A 22770-nucleotide genomic window follows, 5' to 3' on the forward strand; every position below is an offset into this window, starting at 1 on the left:
GTCACTTAGCCCCAATTGCCTCACTAAAAAAAAAAAAAAGGAAAGAAAGACAAGGACAAATCGTCCCTACCCTTGAGAAGGTGCCATTTTGGATGGAGAGATGCAGAGGAAGATGGAGATTTGGGAATGGGGTGTTGTTGTTTAGCCTTCGTTCTCAAAGAGGACCATGACAGATGTCACGACTTGCACTGAATTGGATTTAAGTAAGGGAGGGCTGTGCAAGGTCACCAGCCCCACTATAGGAGAACTCCTGCAGACAGACCCTGATGTTAAAGGCAATTAGGGTTAAGTGACTTGCTCGGGTTCCACAGTTAATGGGTCTGAGGTGAGATTTGAACCCCGGTCCTCCCAACTTCAAGGCCAGTGCTCTATCCACTGTGCAACCTAGCTGCCCATGAGGAAGAGCTGAGTTCTAATCCTGCCTCTGACACCTGCGAGCTGTGTGAGCCTGGCAAGTGATTTCACCTGTGTGGCCGTTTCCTCACCTCATTCTCTCACTGAAATGTAAGCTTCTTACAGAGATTGTTTCATCTGTTGTATTCCTATCACCAACACCTAGCACATAGTAGGTGCTTAATAAATGTTTACTTATTGATTGATCTGAAAAACGGAAATAATAACAGCACCTGTCCACAGGGTTATTGTGAGGTTAAATGAGGTAATATTTGTAAAGTGCTTTGCTAGCTGTTATTACTATTTGTGTGACCTTGGGCAAGTCACTTAACCTCTGTCTGCCTCAGTTTCTTCCCCCAACTGCAAAGTGGTGACAGTGATAGTACCTGCCTCCTAGGGGTGCTGTGAGGCTCAAATGAGGAAACATATTATAAACCCTAAAGAACTATGTAAAGATTGGCTGTTACAGTTTTCATGTACAGTTGTGGTTCTTCCAAGATCATAGTGTTCATGGGTTTGTCCGGCACACAGAAAGGCTCTACTCTAAATTTGTTGAATGGAATTGACTTGCAGGATTGGATCGTAAATCACTTCCTGTAATCCTCTGCCTTATCTATCTTCTCTTATCTTCTCTCTCATTAATCCTCTTCTCCCCACCCCCACAGCCACCACCCTAATCATTTTATTGTTCAGTCATTTTGATTGTGTCTGACCCTTCATTGACACCATTTGGGGATTTCTTGGCAGAGATACTGGAGTGGTTTGCCATTTCCTTCTCCAGCTCATTTTACAGCTGAGGAAACTGAGGCAAGCTGGGTGAAGGCACTTGCCCAGGGTCACAACTATAGTAAGTATCTGAGGCTGGATTTGAATTCAGATCTTCTTGACTCCAGGCCCAGCCCTCTATGCATGTAAATGCAGGCCATAGGCACAAGTTATCAATTAACAAACATGTATTAAGCACCTACTATGTGCCAGGCACAGTGCTAAGAGCTGGAAATCTAAAAAGAGGCAAAAGTCAGTCCAAGCAAACAAATATGTACAAACAAGTGCTGTACAAGATAAACAGGAAATGATTAATAGAGGGAAGGTCCTGGGAATAAGAGGGACTAGGGGAAGGCTTCCTGTAGAGGTGGGTTTTTTTTTGTTTGTTTGTTTTTAGTGAGGCAATTGGGGTTAAGTGATTTGCCCAGGGTCACACAGCTAGTAAGTGTCAAGTGTCTGAGGCCGGATTTGAACTCAGGTCCTCCTGACTCCAGGGCCAGTGCTCTATCCACTGCGCCACCCAGCTGCCCCTGAGGTGGGGTTTTAGTTGGGGCTTAAAGGAAGTCAGGGAGGTCAGTGGTCAGAGCAGAGGAGGGGGAGCGGTCCATAGGGAAAGGCCAGAGAGAAAGCCCAGAGGTGAGAGATGGAGGGACTTGTTTGTAGGACACAGTGAGTCAGAGGAGGGCATCAGGAAAAGCCTCTTGTCAGAGGTACAACATGAGCTGAACTTTGAGAAGATCCATAGGTTCGGGGCGGGTGAAGAAGGGCACACCAGGCATGGGGGACAGCCTAGGCACAAGTGTGGAGGTGAGAGAGGAATGCTGGGCTTGAGGGAGAATCCTGCGTAATGGATCTGGGAAGACAGGCTGGAGCCAGATGAGGAAGGGCTCGAATGCCAAGCACAGGATTGTGTATTTTAACCTAAAGGCAAAAGGAAGCACAGAAGCTTCCTGAACACAAGAATGACACAGAGCTAGAGAGAGAGAGAGACAGAGAGACTGGGAGCAACTGGGATAGTGCAAGGGATGCCAGGGCTGGGAGGTGCCTTGGAACAGGGGATGTCAGGGCTGGGAGGGGCCTTAGAACAGGGGATGTAGGAGCTGTGTGAGCAATGACAACTTTCTGACCGTGTCGCTGTCTCACTCAAGAAGTTCTGGTGGTTCCCTATTGCCTTTAGGATCAAATCCAAAGTCCTCTGGCACTGAGAGCCCCTCATAGTCTGACCTTTCCAGCTTGATTTTGTCCTGTTCTCCCTCAAAGGTTCCATGATCCAGCCAAACTGGCCTTCTTGTTGTGCAAGACATTTCATCTCCCACCTCCCTGCTCTTGCAGTGGCTAGGCCCCCTGCCTGGTGTGCTCCACCTCCCCACATTTACCTCCATCCATTCCTCAGCTCTTCAGGGATCAGCTTGATGCCATCTCCCTCAAGATCAAGCCTTTCTTGTTCCAGAGGAGGGCAGAGACCTGTCTAGGGTGGCCCATCAAGTACACGGACGTATTAGAAGCCCCGGAGGTGCTACCTCCCAGCCTCCTGCCATCACGGATGACTGGCCAGGGACAGATGGGAGAACCCCGCCCCCCCCCCCAGTCTCTGGAATTCCCCTCTGCTTCCCAGGACAAGGGTCAGCCCTGCTCAGACAGTGAAACTTCTGGGGGAGGGGCCAGGGTTTTTGTCTTTCCCCTGCTCTCCCAAAGCAAGATCTGAGACTTTCATAGAGCTGCCATGTGGGGTTGTGCCTCAGTTTCCCTGTATGTAAAATGAGGGGGTTGGCCTCTGGCCTCTGAGGCCCCTCCCAGCGCTAGGTCTGGCACCCCAGAACCCCAGACAGTCCCCACAGGGGTCCCCGAGGGCCTCCGCTGCTCTCCAGCCCGAGCTGAGCAGGACACGTGGGCTTGGGTCTCCCTGCAAGGTGGGGCCGGGGCTGGTGCCTTCCGTCGCTGTTGGAGACAGGTCTGGCCTTGCTCTGTTGCTAAGGCCTGCTGGCCAATCAGGGCCCAGCCAGCCACATCCGTCCCTGTTGCCATGGCCCTGCCGGGCGCCCCAGCCAATGGGGAGGCAGGAGGCAGGCTGCCGTTGGAACATCAGTCCTCTCCCCATCCTGCCCGTTGTCTTTGTTATAAAGGACAGCCAGCGGGGGGCCCATCCCATGCTAGGTTCAGAGATACGGGGAAGGAGGCTTGATCTCAGCACCAGCCACACCCTTTCGGCCACCTCAAACCCCTCCCCATGGCCCCCATGACCCCCACCGCCCCGACCCACCCGCCCAACCGCAGCAAACACACTTCCCCACAGGCATGGTGGATAATTCTTTTTTTTTCTTTTTTTTTTTAGTGAGGCAATTGGGGTTAAGTGACTTGCCCAGGGTCACACAGCTAATAAGTGTCAAGGGTCTGAGGCTGGATTTGAACTCGGGTCCTCCTGACTCCAGGGCCGGTGCTATATCCACTGTGCCACCTAGCTGCCCCCACGGCGGATAATTCTAACCCATCTTACAGATGAGAACGCTGAGGCTCTGGTGGAGACAGAAAGCCTGGCTCCAAACCTTGGCTCTTTCGCTTCCTGGCTGTGGGACAATACGGCCCAAGGGGAAAGAGCCCTGCTCCGGGAGCCCAAACCCTTGGATCCCAGTCCTGGCTGTGATACTCACTCCCTGTGGGGCCCTGGACAAGCCCTTTCTTGGCCTCTGAGGCCTACTCCAGGGGTGTTGGACCCAGGGTCCCTTCTAGATCTGAGCCTGGGGTGCTTTTGTGGGCAGGCTGGGCCAGTCACGAGGCCCCTTCAATTCCCTGACGCTGTGATTCTGCCCCCACCCCTAAATTTGTGACCCCTCGTGGGTGGAGCTCTGAGGAATAAGGGCCCGGACCCCCCAGGGGCTCTTAGCCATGTTTGTCCCAGGGCCACCCTGGGCCGTGTGGTGAAGCTGAGGGACCCTCCTTAGAACCACGTGTTTAAAGGTGTGAAAGAGACTGGACGACAAAGGAAGGAAATGACTTCACTCAGCCCAAGCTAAGGACCCCGATGCATAGGAGGCAGCCTCTAAGCCGGCCTCACCCAGGGCTCCCAGGCTGGTGAAGGGCAGGGCCTTGTGCCCCTAACCCCACCACAGGGGCAGAACACCCCTTGGCACAAAGAACCGGGGTCGGAGGCCAGGCCTGTGTGACCTTGGCCAGGTTGCTGTCCCTCTCTGGTCCTCCACTTCTCCCTTTGGAAAGCCAGGCCTAAGGTCCCTTCCAGCTCTGCCAATGGATGCTTTCACATCTGTACCTCTCAAAGGGCAGGAAGGGGTCCTAGAGGCCAAAGATCTGAGTTCAGGTCCTGGTCAGCCGTGTGATCTTGGACAAGTCACATCACTTTCCAGAGCCTCAGTTTCCTCCTTTGTAAAGTGGGAATAACCTCTTCAGAATGCTGAGAGCTGGGGGAGGAGGATCACCCCCAGCCAGTCTGTGCTAGGACAAGAGAGAATTATCCCTAACAACCCCTCCCATCTCAGCCCAGGAGTTAGCCAGGGACAGTCTAATGTACAAATGAGGAGACTGAGGCTCTGGGAGACTCGGATTTGCCCATGACTGTAGGATCACAGATTCTGAGGTGGGAGGGTCATTGAGCGCAGCCCCTCCTTTTTACAGCCAAGGAAACCGAGGCCCAGTTTCCCAAGGTCATAGAGCTATGTCCCAGGCAGGATTCAAACCCGGACCTCCTGATACCCAAGCCTGGCGATCTCTCCTCCGTGACATGGCCTCGCCAACCTTGGCCAGGTTGGGATCCGGCTTCTCCCACGTTCTCAAGGACCTCCCCACCGTCAGTCACCAGCCCCAGGCACATGGTCTCAATAACCTTTATTTGGCAAACCGTCACTTCATCAGAAATGGAAGCCAACATACTTCCCTCCTTCCTGGCTCCCTAAATCAGGACCCCCCCCCAATACCGAGTGGGACCAGGGGCGGGCTGGTGGCTTTCCCTGAGAAGGATGGAGATGGCTTATTGTGGGGTTCAAGAGGCGTCGGCCCCTGGGACTTTGGGAGGGCAGGCCGACACAAATAGGATCCTGAGCCCTAGGGGAGAATTAGCCCCTGTGGGAGGCGAGAGGCCTGAGCCTCGGGGGTCTGGGGACACCTATGGGCCTGGACGCCGGCTCCGTCCGGGGTCACATCTGTGCGGACAGGAAGAACAGGCCCACCTCCGGGGGGGTGCAGGGGGACAACTTCACCGCTAACAACAAGCTAACAAACCGCTAATGCCAAACTGCCCTCCCTGGAAACAGGCCGAGAATCTGGCTGGGGGGAGCAGGCCCCTGCCCCCCGATACTCACAATGAGAACAGAAAACGGACCCCGCAGAGCCCCAGGGAGTGGGCACCGCGAGGGTGGGAGGAAGGCCGCCAAGCTCCGGGGGCCTGGCCTAGGAATCCGCACCAAGAACGCCTCAGGCCCGGTTGCCCCCCGAGAATTCAAACAGCAGCAGAGCGGCCCAGAAAGTGTCGCTGGAGGTCTGCTCATTCAGGGAGTCCCCAGGAACCTGGAAGAACAGACAGAGTCGTGTCTCTTACTGGTGGCGAGCCAGCCCGTCCTGTCCCCTCGGACGAGAGTCCCTTCTGACCCCAAGAGAGGCCTGGCATGATGGAGAGAGTCTTGGGGACCCCGAGTCCGAGGCTTGTGCTCGAGACCCCTCCTAGCCCCAAGTCCTGCGGTCCCAAAGGCTAGAAAGTACACCCAGGTTCGCCACACTGACTGGTCTCTGGTTCAGATTCTGCTTGAAGCCCAGTAACTAACTGCCAGGGAGGGCCGCCCCCCATAGGATCATGGCGAGGCTGACTGGCGGGGTTGCTGCTTAGGTCGCACTTTGCAAAAGCCCTTCCCGTCTGTCCGTGCCTTCGACTGATCCTCATAATAGTCTTTCAAGTGTTCCTGGACCTGGTTTATAGATGATGAAACTGAGGCTCCGAGGATAGTGACGGTCCCCAGGTCATGTTGGGTACATTTATAAAGAAAGACCCCTCCATGTGCTAGGCCATATACTAGGCCACATGCTAGGCCCACCCCAGTCTCTGCCCTCAGGGAGCTGGTGTTCTGTTGGGGAGCTCATTTGAACCCCAAGTCTTCTCACTGCAAGCCCGATGACGCCCCTCCCCTTCCTTGGGTCCAAGCAAGGGCCGCCTACATCAATTCCTTCCTTTTGCATCAATTCAGTCTCTTTCTGAAGTGCCCAATGTGTGCCAAGTAATATTGGCAGAGATGATCAGACGACCAACACCATCCCATCTCTTCTGCTGACTCTGTCCCCTCCCATCTCGGGAGTGTGGGAACCCGGCCCGCCCCATGCCCCCGACCCCCAGTGAACTCCACCTAAGCTCATTGTCTAAGAGATAAGAGAGTCACCAGGCGTGGCCCAGACCTCCCACAGTGAGGGGAGGCTGAGGGAGCTGACCAGCTGGCCCCGCTGCCCTGGATCCCCCATCGCAGACCTTGGAGGGCACTGAGCCCAGCCAGTGCCCAAGCTAGAGGCCCACCGTGTGTGATTTAGCCCGCAGAAGGCCTGCGTTCAAACTCTGCCTCTGTCCCTGCCTACCTGTGGGACCTTGGGTAAATCACTTGACAACTCTGAGATCCATTTTTCTTTCCTGTCAAGTGAGGAGGATGAGGGGACTAATTGACCGTAAGGATCCCTTCCTACCTCTAAAGCCTCCCGTTCTACAGAATCCCTAATTAAAGCACTCCTCTAGAGATGGGGAGCTCACTCCCCACAAACGTCCAAGTCCATCCCACTTTGGACAAGCCTAATAAATTCTCAGGCACTTTCTCCTTCCATGGATCCAGTCTCTGAGACGTTTGTCCAGGACGGAAAGCCCGCAGGGCCGCACACCTCTTTGTTACACCGTTGGAGTGGACGGGGAGTAGCTGGGAAGGGTGCCCGGCCTGGGAGTCAGGAGCCTGGGGCCACAGGGACTGGACTGGGGTTTCATCGATATTGGCAAGTCCCATAGGAGGAAACTCCCTTCACTGATTCAGACTGGCATCCTCTCTACAACTTATGAGCAAATGAATCACTCCGCCAATGAACCAATGAAGGAGTGAATCAATAAGTAGTGTTTCTTCAGTGCTTACAGTACACAAAGCATCCTATAATTCAGTCTTAGCCGCCCAGACCAGTGAGCTGCCCAGTGACTTGGCCAGGGTCACACATCTAGTACAGGTCAAAGGAGGAATTTGAACCCCGTTCTTCCTGACTTCTCAAGATACTTGGGAAGACACTGGGAGACCCGGCTTAGATTCAATGCAATAAGCACCTTATTAATTAAGCCCCGGCTGTATGCCTGGTCCTGTTAGAGGTCCTGTTTACATTCTACTGCTGGATGCCAACCCCTGCCCCGCCTCTCAGTAGCAGTGTGGCCTTGGGCCATGTTCCTCCCCTACTCCAGGCCTCAGTGTGCCCATATGTAAAATAGAGCTGAGCTCCTACCCCCCCACCCCGGGCAGCCAGCAGACTCTTACCAGGCTGGCTTTGGAGACTTGGGGAGGACTTGGCTTCCAACACAGCCCCCAGAGCCCTCCCCTCAAATCGAACCTCTCGTGGGGCAGCTAGGTGGCGCAGTGGAAAAGGCACCGGCCCTGGATTCAGGAGGACCTGAGTTCAAATCCAACCTCAGACACTTGACACTTACTAGCTGTGTGACCCTGGGCAAGTCACTTAACCCTCACTGCCCCACAAAAAAACAAACCAAAACAAAATCAAATTGATCCTCTCTCCCCACTCCATTTGCTTTCTTCCACTCCATTTTACAATACAAGTGTCTAGAGACCAGTGTGGCCCACCAGATGGGCACGGGAAAGAGTTCTCTCCCCTGGCCAAGCCACAGAGAGGGAGGAGGAGGAGGAGCTGCCAACTCTGGAGGCCTTTCCAAGTGAGATAGCACCTCATGGGGCCTCAGCTTGGGGTGGGCCCCGCCCAGAGTCTGGGGATGGCCCAGATAAGCCCTCTAGGGCCTCGAGAAGGACCCCAGACCTTCAAGTCACCCCATCACAGCGCTAAAAACAGAATGGGCCTCGGGGCCATCACCCCTCATTTTGGAGATAAAGAAACTGAGGCCCAGAGAGGGGAAGGGAGTTCTGGCCAGCGCCCAGCCGGTGTCAAAGGCAAGTTCTGAACTCGGGCCTTCCTGACCCCAGCCCAGGGCCCTGCCCACCGCCATGTCAGGTACCAAGCAGAGAGTGAGGCCAGTGGCCATCTCTTCCAACCCCGTCCTCATCCAAAGCCAGGGCCCCTGCCACTGCACCACACTGCCACCCCTGGAGGACTGAGAGGGGGAGGGACATGGAAGACCAGCTGGCCCAACCCCTCCCTCACTGGAAATTCAGCAGCTAAGGCCCAAGCGAATGAAGGGACCTGCCCAAGGTCACATGGAAAGTTGAGAGCAGAACCAGGATTAGAACCTATTCAGTTCTAAGGCCCCTCCCAGCCCTGCCATCCCCTGTTCTGAGGCCCTTCCCAGCTCTGCCATCCCCTGTTCTGAGGCCCTGCCCAGCTCTGCCATCCCCTGTTCTGAGGCCTATCCCAGCTCTGCCATCCCCTGTTCTGAGGCCCTGCCCAGCTCTGCCATCCCCTGTTCTGAGGCCCTGCCCAGCTCTGCCATCCCCTGTTCTGAGGCCCATCCCAGCTCTGCCATCCCCTGTTCTGAGGCCCATCCCAGCTCTGCTATCCCCTGTTCTGAGGCCCTGCCCAGCTCTGCTATCCCCTGTTCTGAGGCCCCTCCCAGCTCTGCCATCCCCTGTTCTGAGGCTCCTCTCCACTCCTACATCCTATCCCTCATCAATCACACCATCTGATCTCCAGGACACCCCTCTTCCATGGGCACAGGGCAAGGATCACTTTCCCCATTTGACAGACTGGGAAGTCTGAAGCCTGGGCTTCCTCCTGGGCTGGGAGAGGCCTGGTTTTCAATCCCAGGCCACGTGCACGTGTCACTTTGGACCTCCGAGCCTCAGTTTCCCCATGTGTAAAACTGGGTTAATTACATGAGGAGCTTTGCTCCTAGCCTCCTGTGGATCCGATGTGGATCTGACGCCAGGGACTTGCCCTCTGACCTGGTCCCTTGTCTACAATTAGACGGCCCTTCCCCCAAGTCCCAGGCCCGGTGCCAACCAGGAGAGAACTCTCTCCCCGTTCCCTCCTCACGAGGCAGGTGAAGGGCACCTCAGTGGCTGGGCCTTGGGGGAGGGGATCCCTGGGACAGCCCATTCACCCGCAGGCTTTAGCATCTGTCCAGGCTGATCATACAGTGCAGGCCCAGGGGCCCCACTCGATCCACATGAGCCCCCCCTTTCAGGCAGGTGCCTCCCGGGAAATCCTGGGCAGCTCACGAGCTGCCTCTGGAGCCTGGCTGCTCTGGGGTCCTGGGTGGGGAGTCAAGAGGCCAGAGTCCAGTTGGTATCTCTCTCTGACCTCAGTTTACTTCATCTGCAAAATGGGGGTCAGGCCCCGGGGGCCTAAAGCTGTGATTCCCTCAGTTCTTCAGCGGTGCCCCTCCCCAGGACTCCTGGGCAGCCTCACTCGGTGTCTGACCTCGGCCCAGCCACCCCATTCTGTAAAAGGAGGCATCTGGGTAAGAGGAATAGCAGGGGGCAGACCAGATTTCTCAGGTCTCTTCCAGCTCTAAAGAGTCTTATATCTGGGGGTTCAAATCCCAGCTCTGACACTGCCTAGCTCAGTGACCAGATCCCCGCATCTGGAAAATGGGAATAACAGTCACCCTTGGATTGCCCGCTTCACAGGGGAAAGCCGCCAATGGGAACTCCCTGAGGGAAAGGGCAGCTTCATTTTTGTCTTTGTCTCTCCGGAGCTCTGCGTAGTGCTGGGCATATAGTAGGCACTTAATAAATGCTTCTTGGCTTGAATGTCATATGCCCCAGTAGAATGTAAAGTCTTGGAGGGCAAGAAGGTTTTTGTTTTTGAAAGGCATTTTTGGATGCCTCTGTCTCCCCAGTGCCCACCACACTGCCGAGCACACAGTGGGTGCTTAATAATTGCTCGTCTGATTGGGAAAAGCCAGAGAGCTCTCCAAATGGTCTCATGGCAGCAGAGCAGGCAGCAGTGCCAGCTTCCTGGACTCTCACGTCTGTATCTGGGGCTTAGAGGCAGGAGACAAAATGAGACTGGGGGCAGGGGGTGGGGGTGGGGGGACAGAGAGACCAGACTTTCCGCTTCCCTTTTTAGAGGAAGCAGGCCCAGTCTCTCTTCTGCCCAGGAAGGAATGTGTCCCCACAGGAAGGAAGCCGGCTCAGACATCTTGTTCTCTGCCCTGATACCCACAGGCCCCTCGGGGTCCAGGAGGACACCCCCAGCCCCTCTCTCCCTGCCCTCCCTCCTCACTGAATGCTGCTATACTCAGCCGTACAGGAGACCCGGCTGTCGCTGCCTCCTCGGGTGCCTCCAGGCCCCTCAGGGCGGCTCCAGGGCTTCCGGCAGGGCCCAGGTGGTTCTGCAGGAGGAGAAAGAAGGCCTGTCATGGCCCCTGCCCACCAGGAACTTGTGCTGCTTCTGTGACAAGGACTCACACAGAGCCAGGCGTGGGGAGTGTTTGGTCTAGAGAGAAAAAGCCTCAGGGTGAGGCAGGCCAGAACCAGGAGCAGTCAGTCAGTCGGTCAATGGCCAAGCATCTAGTAAGCACCTACTGTGTGCTGGGCTAAGCACCAGGTCTAAGTAGACAAAAGTGCCCAAGGGCTGACATTCTGCTGGGGGTTACAGCACTCAACTCCAATGAATGTTCTTCATAAGCACCTACTATGTGCAGGGCACTGGGCACAAACACAAGCCAGGCCCTCCCCTTGAGGAGCAGAAATGGAACTTTACACATTCTGCCAGGACAAGCTTCTTAATCATGAGAGCTGCCCCGGGGCAGAGAGGCCTGCTGGGAGGTGGTGAGCTCCCCCTCCTTAGAGGTATGATCAGTCAGGATTGCTGCTGGGGCCCCTATGAGCTCTGAGAGTCAGCGCCCTATGTGTGAGGAGGGGACAGGGAGACCGGGGACCAGAGGGAATTCTGGGGAAGGGGCCCTGGGCTCCCTCCTGTCTGGGGGGAGGAGAAGGAGAAGAAGCATGGGGGGGAGGAGGAGGGGGAGGGGAAGGGGGAGGGGGAAGAAGAGGAGGGAAAGGATGGGGAATGGGGGGAGGAAGAGGAGAAGGAGGGGGAGAGGAGAAGGGGGAGGGGGAGGGGGGAGAGGAGGGGGAGGGGGAGGGGGAGGAAGAGGAGGGGAAGGATGGGGGAGAGGAGGGGGAATGAAGCAGGCAGAGGTTCCAGGAGGAAGGCCCGGGTGTCCCTCAGCAGCCAAGGAAGGCTCTGAACCCCGACTGCCGGTCTGGGGAGCCTTACCTGGCTGTACTCGAGAGCCTGGGGCTCACCCAGGATGGTCACTTGATGGGGGCTCGAGGGCTTCTCCAGCGCCATCTCTGGGGAGCTGGAAAACAACACAGTGGCTGACCTTTCGCTGGTCCTGAAGGCGGCTCCCTCCCGGCTTGTGTCCGTGCCTCAGTGGTGCCTGAGCTCCCTCAAAGGCCACACTAGGGAGCAGCTGGACGGACCTTGAATGGAGCACCTGCAAGGCCCAAGCACTGGCCGGCTGTCTGGGGGGGGGGGGGCCCTGGGTCTGGGGGGGGCCCTAGGTCCGGGTCTTTCTGCCACCACTATCTGCCAGCGTCTCCTAGACTTCAGCAGGCAGGGGCTGCAATTTGCCCAAGAGAAGAACTGATTGCCACGCCTGGAGCGCCTTCCTCCATAACCCCCTGGGTCATGGGGGAGACGGTTCTCCCGTAACACGCTCTGCCTTCATGCCGGGCTTCCAGACTGCGGAGAACTTCCCAAGCCTCCCACTGGGCTGGGTGAGCAGGCTCTGCAGACTCGATTTCCTCATTCATACAATGGGAATGGACCCTGTCCAACTGCCGGGGGGTCCCCCCCCCAGGGGCTCTGTGCCCCACCCCGCCGACTCAGCATCATCCCTGCACCCTCCCCACACCCCGACTCGCTAGGTAAGCTCTGGCATTTGTCTGGATCTTGTCCTGGTTCCCTCAAATACAGGTAAGGAAACTGAGGCTCAGGGGGAAGAGGATGGCCTGGGATGGTGCTCAATTTGGATCAAAGGCTGCCTCGGACGTTGACCAGCCATGTGACCCTGGTCACCTGATTCCAAGACCAGACTCAGGGTCAGAGCATGGCATCAAACTAGGGTTTGCCTTCAGTGGTGCCCCCTCCCCAAGATCCTGCCTTCAACCTGAGTCTCAGGGAGGAGAGTCAGATATTCACACACCTTCAGCCAAACCCCCAGATATCCTTATCCCTACAAGGGAGAAGGCAGGAACCAAGGGACCAGCTGAGCTCGAATACTTCCAAGAGAGGGTCACACACAGAGGGGCCCTAGAACAGGGGATGTCAGAGCTAGGCGGGGCCTGAGAACTGGGGATGTCAGGGCTGGGAGGGGCCTGAGAACAGGGGATGTCAGGGCTGGGAGAGGCTTTAGAACAGGGGATGGCAGGGCTGGGAGGGGCCTGGGAACAGGGGATGGCAGAGCTGGGAGGGGCTTGAGAACAGGGGATGGCAGAGCTGGGAGGGGCTTGAGAACAGGGGATGGCAGGGCTGGGAGAGGCTTTAGAACAGGGGATGGCAGGGCTGGGAGGGGCCTGGGAACAGGGGATGGCAGAGCTGGGAGGGGCCTGAGAACAGGGAATGGCAGGGCTGGGAGGGGCCTGAGAACAGGGGATGTCAAGGCTGGGAGGGCCTTAGATCATGGATGGTCAGTACTGGAGTATTAGAGATCATTTAATCCAACCTACTCTATCTGCAGCCAAGGAATCTGAGGCCCGAGAAGTGCCTTGTGCTAGGTACTGGTCCTAGGAAGGACCAGGCTTCCCTGCACATTCGGGTCTCAGGTCTGCCACTTATTGCTTCTGTGATCTTGCCCAGGGTCACGACCTCTCTGGGTCTCAGTTTCTACCTCTATGAAGGCCAAGGATGGAGGGGCCCAGGTGACCTCTGAGGCCCCGAGGAGGGGCAGCCCCATCCTTTCTCCACCCTTATCTGTCAGGGGCTACAAGCCCTGGGGGAGGACAAAGGGCCAACATGGGCCTTTTTCACGGGGTGCGAGTGTCCCACGCCTGAGGGGACCCACTTCTGTTACCCTACCTTTGTGGGAGGACACACTCCAGGGCTCCCAGTTGCTGTTCTCTGAGCATGAAGCTGCCACCCTCCAAGCCTGGTGGTCTGCTGGTCACTTCAGGGCAGGGCCCAATGCCTGCCCCGGGGGGGCTTCTGTCCCGCGGTACCTGGTAACCTGGGGTGCAGAAAGCAGAATGAAGACCCTCTCCTGTCCAGAGTCACAAGGAAAGCAAGGGTCTGTGTGGTTCCGCTTCCCTGCTTTTTCAGGACTGTCTGGGCAAGATGATCCCCCCAACCCAGAGATTCTGGGCTTCCTGCCACCCTCACCCATCATCCTCCACACCCAGCCAAGGGGATCAGGACCCTGACCTCTCTCGGTGTCTGCTCCAGCTAGCTCCTTTCATGGAAACTGAGTCTCAGGGAGGTGAGGGATTTGCCCAAGTTCATACGGGTAGTGAGTGACAGAGCTGGGATTCAAACTCAGGCCTTCTAACTCTGTCCTTCCCTCAACGACACCACTGTTCTAGGGCCCCTCCAAGCACTGACATCCCCTGTTCTAGGGCCCCTCCAAGCCCTGACATTCCCTGTTCTAAGGCCTCTCCCAGCCCTGACATTCTGTGTTCTAAGGCCCCTCCCAGCTGACATTCCCTGTTCTAAGGCCTCTCCCAACCCTGACATCCCTTGTTCTAGGGCCCCTCCCAGCCCTTACATCCCCTGTTCTAAGACACCTCCCAGCTTTGACATTCCCTCTTCTAAGTCTCTCCCAGCCCTGACATTTTGTGTTCTAAGGCCCCTCCCAGTTGACATTCCCTGTTCTAAGGCCTCTCCCAACCCTGACATCCCGTTCTAAGAGCCCTTCCAAAAATCAACCACTGAACATTTATTAAATGCCCATGAACCAGGCACTGTTCTAAGCACTGTGCTAATCATCTTGGCTCAGTGGATGTAGACCCAGCCTTGGAACCAGAAAGTCCTGGGTTCAAGTCCTACCACTTCCTGCTCAGGTGACCCTGGGCAGGTCACAGTGGGGTCTCAATGCCCCAGACCACTGTCTAGGCCTCTAGGTGCTCAACAGCTGGCTCAACAACTGCCCAGCTAGAGGGAGTCCCCTCACGGTAAAGTCAGAGGGGCCTCGGTCCCCACAGGAGTTTATGGTTCCCTGGGGGTACATGTGGCCTGATGCCTCAGGGGGGTGGGCTTCCTCTGCCACACACACTCCTTCCCCAGTTTTAAACGAAATTGTGCATTCAAGTCTTGTGAAGGGTCCTTGATGTCCCCTAGAAAGGAGCAGGAAAGGGCCAGAGGTCGTTCAAGGCTGTCCGCTAGGGGGCGCCACGGTGCACAGAGAGCCAGGCCTGGGGTCAGGAAGACTGCTCTCCCTGAGTTCAAATCCAGCCCCAGACACTTGCTAGCTGTGTGACCCTGGGCAAGTCCCTTCACCCTGCCTGCCTCAGTTTCCCTATCTGTAACATGTGTCTCTATGGAGTCAGGGAGAGCCAGACACGACCGAAATGACCGAACAACGACAACGTTAAAGGCTGGCTCCTGGCTGGTCTTGGGCTGGATATCGGAAGGCTTGATCTGTAGCCCTGGCTCAGAGTGTCCTGAGGCTGAATTCCATTCACTTCCTAAGCCTCAGTTTCCCCATCTGAAAAGCCTGTGTCAGACGTCACAGGTGCAGCATTCAAACAGGCTGAAGAGCCCCTGGCTGCAAGGTCTCTCCGGGCCCTTCCCGCTGGAGGGCGCCCTGGTCAGGCACCAGAGGTCATGACAAGAAGCCAGAAATGGACAGAGTGACCCTCTGATAGCGACCGAGTCATGGCCTTTGCCCAGGCCTCAGGCTCCTCTTCTGTCAAGTGAGGGGCCAGCCAAGACGGCCTCTGAGGTCGCTCCCGGGCCTGAGGCCTGAGATCCCACGACTCGTAGTTGGTGCGGCCCCCCTCCCCCCTCCAATTCTGAAACAAGGACCAGGGCATTTGGGCACCCAACAAGGGGGCCAAGGAGGCCTGAATCAAGAGAAGCCGAACCAGGGAAGCTGACCTGAGGGTCTGGGGTCCCAGAAGGCAGGGAGGGGACCCACAGCGGCCACCTCCCGCGATGCTGCTGGCACCGGCTGCAGGACCTCCAGCTCTCGGCCATAGGCTGTGTCCTGCACCTGCCCCGGCAGTGACTCACAGGGGCCCAGAAGGAAGCTCTCGGGCCAGGGGGCCAGGGCAGGGAGGATGGGCCCCGGCCTGGCGGCGGGGGCAGCGGGGCAGAGGGCAGTGCTGGGGCCTTCCATAGGGAAGCCGGGGCCCGCAGCCAGCAGGAGGGTCCGGGGGTCCGTGCCCAGCTTCTCCACTGGCATCTCATTGCTTCTCACAAACCTGGGGGCAGAGCCAAAAAGAGGGACGGGCAGTGGAGGAGGAAGCACTTGGGAGGGGGTGCAGCCGACCATTCCGAACAAACTTGACAGAGGCCCAAGGCTCCTCTGAGAAGCGTTGGCATCGCATCAAGAGATCAGCTTAGGCTGTGACAGGCAGGGAAGGAAATTGGCTCTGGGGAAACAAGGCCCCGCTAAAGAGAAAGCAATGAGTCTGCGAGACAGCAAGAAACATTAGAACAAAACCAAAAGACTGAAAAAACAGAAGAAAATGGAACCTGAGACTTCTTTAAAAATGGAACGGAAAGCAGGTCGAGGAGAGAGAATTTAAGAATCACTGGACTCTGAAAACCAGGACTAAGAAAAGAAAAATCTATTAGAGCCTGGGAGCAAAGAGAAGACAGGAAGGGTCCACTGGTCATCTCCTGAAAGAAACCACCCAATGAAAACCCCCAGGAACACTAGAATCCAGAAGCTGTGGGTCACACCAGCCCTGATGCCTGGGAAGGGGTTCCTTCATCCTTATCTTTGTCTCTCAAAGTCTCATCCTTCAAGGCCTAGGTCAGGGGGTCTCCTCCGTAAGGGAGGACTCCCCCCACACAATCACTGTTCTCTGTGTGCCCGTCTCATTTCCCATTTGATGGGAGCTCCCTGAGAGCTGAGCTCATCTGGGCCATGCCCCCCAACCCCTGCCACAGTGCCCAGCTAGGCCTTGCACACATGGGGATCCGGGAGATGCACTGCACTGGAATCCTGCTGGCCGTACCTGGCATCCAGCAGCTTGGTCAGTCCCTCCTCCTGATGGCACCTCAGGCCCAGGATGGGCGGTTCCCATGTCAGCTCACAAGGGCCCAAGGGAGCCTGGGGGGGCCCCAGGTGAACCTCCCCCTGGAATCCAGCTGAGAGCAGAGAAGTAAAAACATAAGGATGACGAGCTTCGAAGGGTCAGGGGGTCTTCAGCAAAGTCCTGTCTGCTGCACTTCATTTCTGGGGGGATGCAGGCCCCCTCATCCCCCAGTGGTGCTGTGGAAAGAGCCCTCGGCCTGACTGACACAAGGAGGAATCTGTGCCGGAGCTCCATCTCTGGCACGCAATAGCGGTGTGACCCTGAGAAAACCACCTCAACCTTGTAGAGCCTCAGTTTCCCTTTCCGTAAAATGGAGATAATAATACTAGCAGTACTGAGCTCCCAGGGCTGCCTTGAGGGTCAAGTGAGGGAATACTGCTTTCAAGGTCGGAAATCCCCTTACAGATACACTACCTCATTGGAATATCCCAGGAGGTGGGTACCAGTTTTAATCCTCATTTCACAGATGTGAAAACTGAGGCTGAGAGAGGTGAAGGATCTCACAGACAGCTCGTAAATGTCTAAGGCACAGGGCACCTAGGTGGCGCAGTGGATAGAGCACCAGCCCTGGAGTCAGGAGGACCTGAGTTCAAATCCAACCTCAGACACTTAATACTTACTAGCTGTGTGACCCTGGGCAAGTCACTTAACCCCAATTGCCTTACCCCCCCAAAAAAAAATCTAAGGCAGGATTTGAACTCAGGTCTTCCTGACTCCAAGTCTATGCCACCTGATTGGCTCTGGGCCTCAGTTTCCTTATTTGTAACATGAGGAGGGTAGATTTTTTTTTAAGTGAGGCAATTGGGGTTAAGTGACTTGCCCAGGGTCACATGGCTAGTAAGTGTTAAGTGTCTGAGGCCAGATTTGAACTCAGGTACTCCTGACTCCAGGACCGGTGCTCTATCCACTGCGCCACCTAGCTGCCCCAGAGGAGGTTAGATTAAAGGGTTTCTGAGGTTCCTTCATGAGGCTAAGCAGCCCCTCTCAGTGAGGGGAAAGCTCGTGAACTTCCCTGTCCAAAGGCCCAAGGGGAGGGGCCTGGCCTGCACCTCTCCATCTCCACACCTCCAGGACTGGACCAGGAAGGGGACAAGAAGGCGGAGGCGCTTCCCAGTTGCCAGGTTTTTCGTTGCTCTCCCCCCAATTACAGAAATAACAGGAGACCTACCTTGGGGCTGGAGGCTGCAGGGTCCGGGGTCCAGCCAACGCTGGGCTTCTGGTGCAGATTCCCCACCTTGGGGAAAGTCCTGGAAGCCTTCTTGCCTCTGGAGGGATGATTTCTGACGCCGGCGGTAATTAGCAAACCAGTTATAAATCTGGTGGACCTGCAGGCCGGTCTCCAAGGCCAGTCTCCCCTGACACCCCCAAGGAAGCAGAGAGAAATCAGAGAATCTCAGAAGTGACGACAGCCAGAGGCAAGGGAGCTCACCAGAAGGGGGGAGCACATCGAGGGAGGATAATGCTCTACCAGCAGGAAGGAAAGGGCTCGGAGAACCCGCACGTGCCACCAACAACCAGGCTGCTCCTGCCATAGCCTGCCTTTGTGTCAGGTCTCCGTCAATGGGCTGCCCCTTGGCAGTCCCATGGCCAGACTGACCCAGACCTGTACGGTGGCTTGGGATGGTCCTCCCCACCCGGGTCCTGAGGGCCGGTGGATCTGTGAGGAGGGAGCTCTGGCCTTGAGCCCCCCAGTTCCTCCTGAATGCATTCCCCATCCTGAGAGAGTTCTCAAATGGGCACAGCTGGGCTAGGGCCTAGGGAGTCAGTAACCCGGCCTGGGTCACTCTCCGTGAGCCAAACAGCCAAGGGGGCATTCAACGATGATGCCTACGAGGCTCAGGCTCAGCAACGGACCCTGACCTGAGTTCCTTCTATCCTGTCAAGTCCTCGGTGTTCAGCAGGGAGCAGGCCCGGCCTGCGCACCTCCCTGCTGCTCTGTTAGGGGGACGCACCTACTTGTTGTTCCCTGTTAGGACAGCAGGGCCTGGCCCGCGCACCTCCCCGCTATTCTGTGTTAGGGACACAGGGCCCGGCCTGCACACCTACCCGCTGCTCCCTGTTAGGGTTTGTGGTCACCCTTGCAGCAAATCCCAGGAGCTTCTGGCGCACATCTTTGGAGAAGTTGCGGCTCTTAACACCCTCGGGGCAGAGGGAAAAAGGAGGAGGATTCCTTGGGGTAGGAGAGAAGCAGGCCCATGAGGGGAGCAGAGTGTGAGCGCCACGCCCTGGCCGATGCCCTGCTAGCTCCGTCCCTGTGCCCACCACCCCAGAGCAGGGATCAGTCATTGCCCCACGGTACCTTTTCCTGCAGCGAAACTTCTGCACGGGGGTCAGGGAGTTCACATGGTATTTCTCCATGACCTTGCGGTAGTGAATCTCATTCCAAAGCTGGATCAGCTGCTCCCTCTCACCAGCCCCGCTGCAGTGCTATGGAGAGAATGGAGAGGTAGAACCTCAGGGTCAGAGGCACTGGGTTCGAATCCTACCTTTGATAGGTGACCTTGGGCAAGTCACTTCACCCCTCCCTGCCATTTCTTCCTCTACACAAGGTGGGGGTTGGACTAGATAGCCCTTGAGGTCCTTTCAAGGTCTAGCTCTAGGTTTCTGTGATCTGTTCCAATCGACTCACATTCAACAGATGAAGACACTGAGACCCAGAGAGGCCCAGTGATTTGCTGGGGTCAGTGTAGTATAGTGGATGGAGAGCTATCCTTGGTGCCCAGACCTCATACTGCCTTTGGGAACCTGGGCACCTCTCTAAGTCAGGCAGTCAGTCAAGAAACAGTTGTTGTTTTTTAAAACAGCACCTACTATGTGCCAGAAAGCAGCTAGATGGCTCAGTGAATAGAGCACTGGGCTTGGAGTCAGGAAGACCTGAGTTCAAATCCAACCTCGGACATCAGCTGTGTGACTGTAGACAAGTCACTTAAGGGGCAGCTAGGTGGCAAAGTGGATAAAGCACTGGCCCTGGATTCAGGAGGACCTGAGTTCAAATTCAGCCTCAGACCCTTGACCCTTACTAGTTGTGTGACCCTGGGCGAGTCACTTAACCCCAATTGCCTCACCAAAAAAACCAAAAACAAACAAACAAAAAAAGAAGTCACTTAGCCTCTGTTTTCCTTAATCCACTGGAGAAGGAAATGGCCAACCACTCCAGGATCTTCGCCAAGAAAACCCCACAGATAGTATGGTCACCGGGTTATAGCGTCAGACACCACTGAACGGCTGAACAACAAATGTGCCAGGGATACAAGTAAAGGCCAAAAAGCATCTCCTGCCCTCACAGAGCTTACAGTCTAACGGGGGAGACGACAAGCAAACAGGTACAGGTATATCCCAGCCAGCTCCACAGGAGACAAATGGGAGACAATTAACAGAGGGAAGGAAGGCCCTGGAATTAAGGTGGGGTTTTAGCTGGGACCTAAAGGAAGCCAGGGAGGTCGGTGGTCAGAGCAGGGGGGGGGGGACAGTGTCCAGGCACGGGGACAGCCAGGACAGCGCCTAGAGCCTGGAGATGAGGGTCTTGTTCGAGGAATGGCCAGGGAGCCGCCGTGGCTGGATCAGAGCACGTGTTGGGGACTTTGCGGAAGGAGACTGCAGAGGTGGGAGGGGATCGGTTCTGAAGGTCTTTGGACGCCAAACGAAGGATTCTGTATTTGGTCTGGGAGGCCATGGGGAGCCATTGAAGTTTATTGAGGAGGGGGGGACGTGGTCAGACCTGAGCTTTGGTGGCTGAATGCAGGATGGTTTGGAGAGGAAAGGGATGAGTACAGGCAGATCCCCCCGCCCCACCCCCCCACAGTGGCCACTGAAACAGCCCAGGGGTAAGGGGATGGGGGTCTGCACCAGATGAAGGGAGATGGTCCTATGGCCGTGGGGACTGATTGGATGGGGGGAGGGGAACAGGGAGAGAGCAAGAGGAGTCCAGGCTGTCTCCTGGGGTGGGAGCCTGAGGGGAGCAGGGCAGTGCCCTCCGTCAGGCCCCACAGGTCAAATGCTGGAAGCCCGTGAGAGATATCTAAAGGGCAGCCGGGGAGCTCGGGCACAGAGCTGGTCATGAGGTCGCCGCGGGCAGGGTGCGAGTGACCAAGACCAGCAAGGGCGTCTCCCCCAGTAAAAGGGCATGGGCTTCGTGGCGCTGTCCGCCTTCCCCAGGGAGAATCCCTCTGGGTGGCTTCGAGGGCTGACTCTGCCTCTGAGCCCAAGGCTCCTAAGGCCCGGCCTTCTGCCCCCTCCCTCGGCCGGCCTACGTGCTCCTCACTCGACGGCTCCTACCTCCAGCAGCCTACAGGCCGCCTGGTGCTGGCCCCGAAAGGCCAGGATGAGCACACACACTCTGACCACATCCAAGCTGGACAGGAAATACTGCCAGTGGGGGCTCCCCAACACTGCTTCGGCCAGGGGCTCCAGCGTCAGGGGCGGGGTGTCCTGGAGCTCCTGGCACAGTCTTCCAGCCAGATGTATCAGCTCTGCTGGGGGGGCTGGAGAAGCCCTGTTCTCCTCCAGCAAGGCCAGGAAATGCTTCAGCTTGGCACCTAGGATCAGAGTAGAAGAGCTGGGAGGGAGCTTAGAACCAGGGATGTCAGAGCTGGGAAAGGCCTTAGAACAGGGTATGTCAGAGTTGGGAGGGGCCTCAGAACAGGGGATGTCAGAGATGGGAGGGGTCTTAGAGCCTAGAATGTCAGAGCTGGGAGGGGCCTTAGAACAGGAAATGTCAAAGCTGGGAGGGGCCTTAGAATAGGGGATGTCAGAGTTGGGAGGGGCCTTAGAACAGGGGATGTCAGAGCAGGGAGGGGTCTTAGAACCTAGAATGTTAGAGCTGGGAGGGGCCTTAGAATAGGGGATGTCAGAGCTGGGAAGGGCCTTAGAACAGGGGATGTCAGAGTTGGGAGGGGCCTTAGAACAGGAAATGTCAGAGCTGGGAGGGACCTTAGAACAGGGTATGTCAGAGTTGGGAGGGGCCTCAGAACAGGGGATGTCAGAGCTGGGAGGGGTCTTAGAGCCTAGAATGTCAGAACTGGAAGGGGCCTTAGAACAGGAAATGTCAGAGCTGGGAGGGGCCTTAGAACAGGGGTTGTCAGAGCTGGGAGGGGCCTCAGAACAGGGGATGTCAGAGCTGGGAGGGGTCTTAGAACAGGGGATGTCAGAGCTGGGAGGGGCCTTAGAACTAGGGATGTCACAGTATCATCAACATTGAGTGTTGATCTACTGTGATGGACTATATTCTCACCGATGCAATGGTACAGAAGAGTTCCAGGGAACTCATGATGGAAGAGGATCTCCAAATCCAAGAAAAAAAAAAAAAGAACTGTGGAGTATAGATGCTGAACGAACCATACTATTTCTTTTGTTTTTGGTGCTGTCGTTTTTTTTCTATTTTGAGGTTTTTTATCATTGCTCTGATTTTTTCTCTTATAACATGACTAATGCAGAAATAGGATTAATGCTATTATGTGCATATATATATAAAACCTATATCAGATTACCTGCTGTCTAGGGGAGGGGGGAGGGAGGGGAGGGAGGGAGAAAAATCTGAAATTGGAAAGCTTGTATAAACAAAAGTTGAGAACTATCTTTACATGTAATGGGAAAAAAATAAAATACTTTATTAATTAAAAAAAAAAAGAACTAGGGATGTCAGATCTGGGAGGGCCCTCAGAACCAGGAATGTCAGAGCTGGGAGGGGCCTTAGAATAGGGGATGTCAGAGCTGGGAGGGAGTTTAGAACTAGGGATGTCAGAGCTGGGAGGGGTCTTAGAACAGGGGATATCAGAGCTGGGAGAAGCCTTAGCACCAGGAATGTCAGAGCTGGGAAGGGCCTTAGAACAGAGTGCCAGGGATGGGAGGGGCCTTAGAACTAGGAATGTCAGATGGAAAATCCTCAGCCATGATATATAGTCAAGCCCCTCATTGTATAGAAGAGGAAACTGAGTCTCAGCCAATTGGCTGTGTTCAGAGTGGTGCAAAGTGTCCGGGAAGCCAGTCTCAGGCCTGGGCACCTTCTCCTTTGTAAAGTGGCTGCTGAAGGTGTGAGGAAGGGGTCTCCTTCATCCCACCCTGGGCCTCACTGAGTCTCTGCAGCCTGAGTGTCCCCAGGCACTCCCCACTGAGCCCTCCTTCCTCCTCTGGGGATGACTCACCCACTGCTGGAGAGGGCCCTGCCTGGGGGCCCTCAGCCATTTCCATGGAAGAGCCTGGGGAAAGGAAAGGACAGTCAAGGCAGGAAGCAAGTTGGATTGCCCAGAGTCCACATTTAGAGCTA

General features: G+C 56.1%; 1 protein-coding gene across 1 annotated transcript; it reads right to left on the minus strand.

Moving 5' to 3' along the window:
- Positions 1-5113: 5113 nt before the first annotated feature.
- On the minus strand, positions 5114-22694 carry ANHX (anomalous homeobox). The gene is made up of 11 exons (XM_043991748.1): positions 22649-22694; positions 20784-21043; positions 18808-18935; positions 18555-18678; positions 17677-17863; positions 16428-16560; positions 15340-15665; positions 13327-13474; positions 11521-11605; positions 10547-10630; positions 5114-5673 (listed from the first exon to the last, which is right to left on the minus strand). The coding sequence occupies exons 1-11, from the start codon at positions 22692-22694 to the stop codon at positions 5581-5583; spliced, it is 1614 nt and encodes a 537-aa protein (XP_043847683.1). The 3' UTR covers positions 5114-5580.
- Between the last annotated feature and the right edge of the window lie 76 nt (positions 22695-22770).

The sequence above is a fragment of the Dromiciops gliroides genome, chromosome 1 (assembly GCF_019393635.1).
Source record: "Dromiciops gliroides isolate mDroGli1 chromosome 1, mDroGli1.pri, whole genome shotgun sequence".
Lineage (NCBI taxonomy): Eukaryota > Metazoa > Chordata > Mammalia > Microbiotheria > Microbiotheriidae > Dromiciops > Dromiciops gliroides.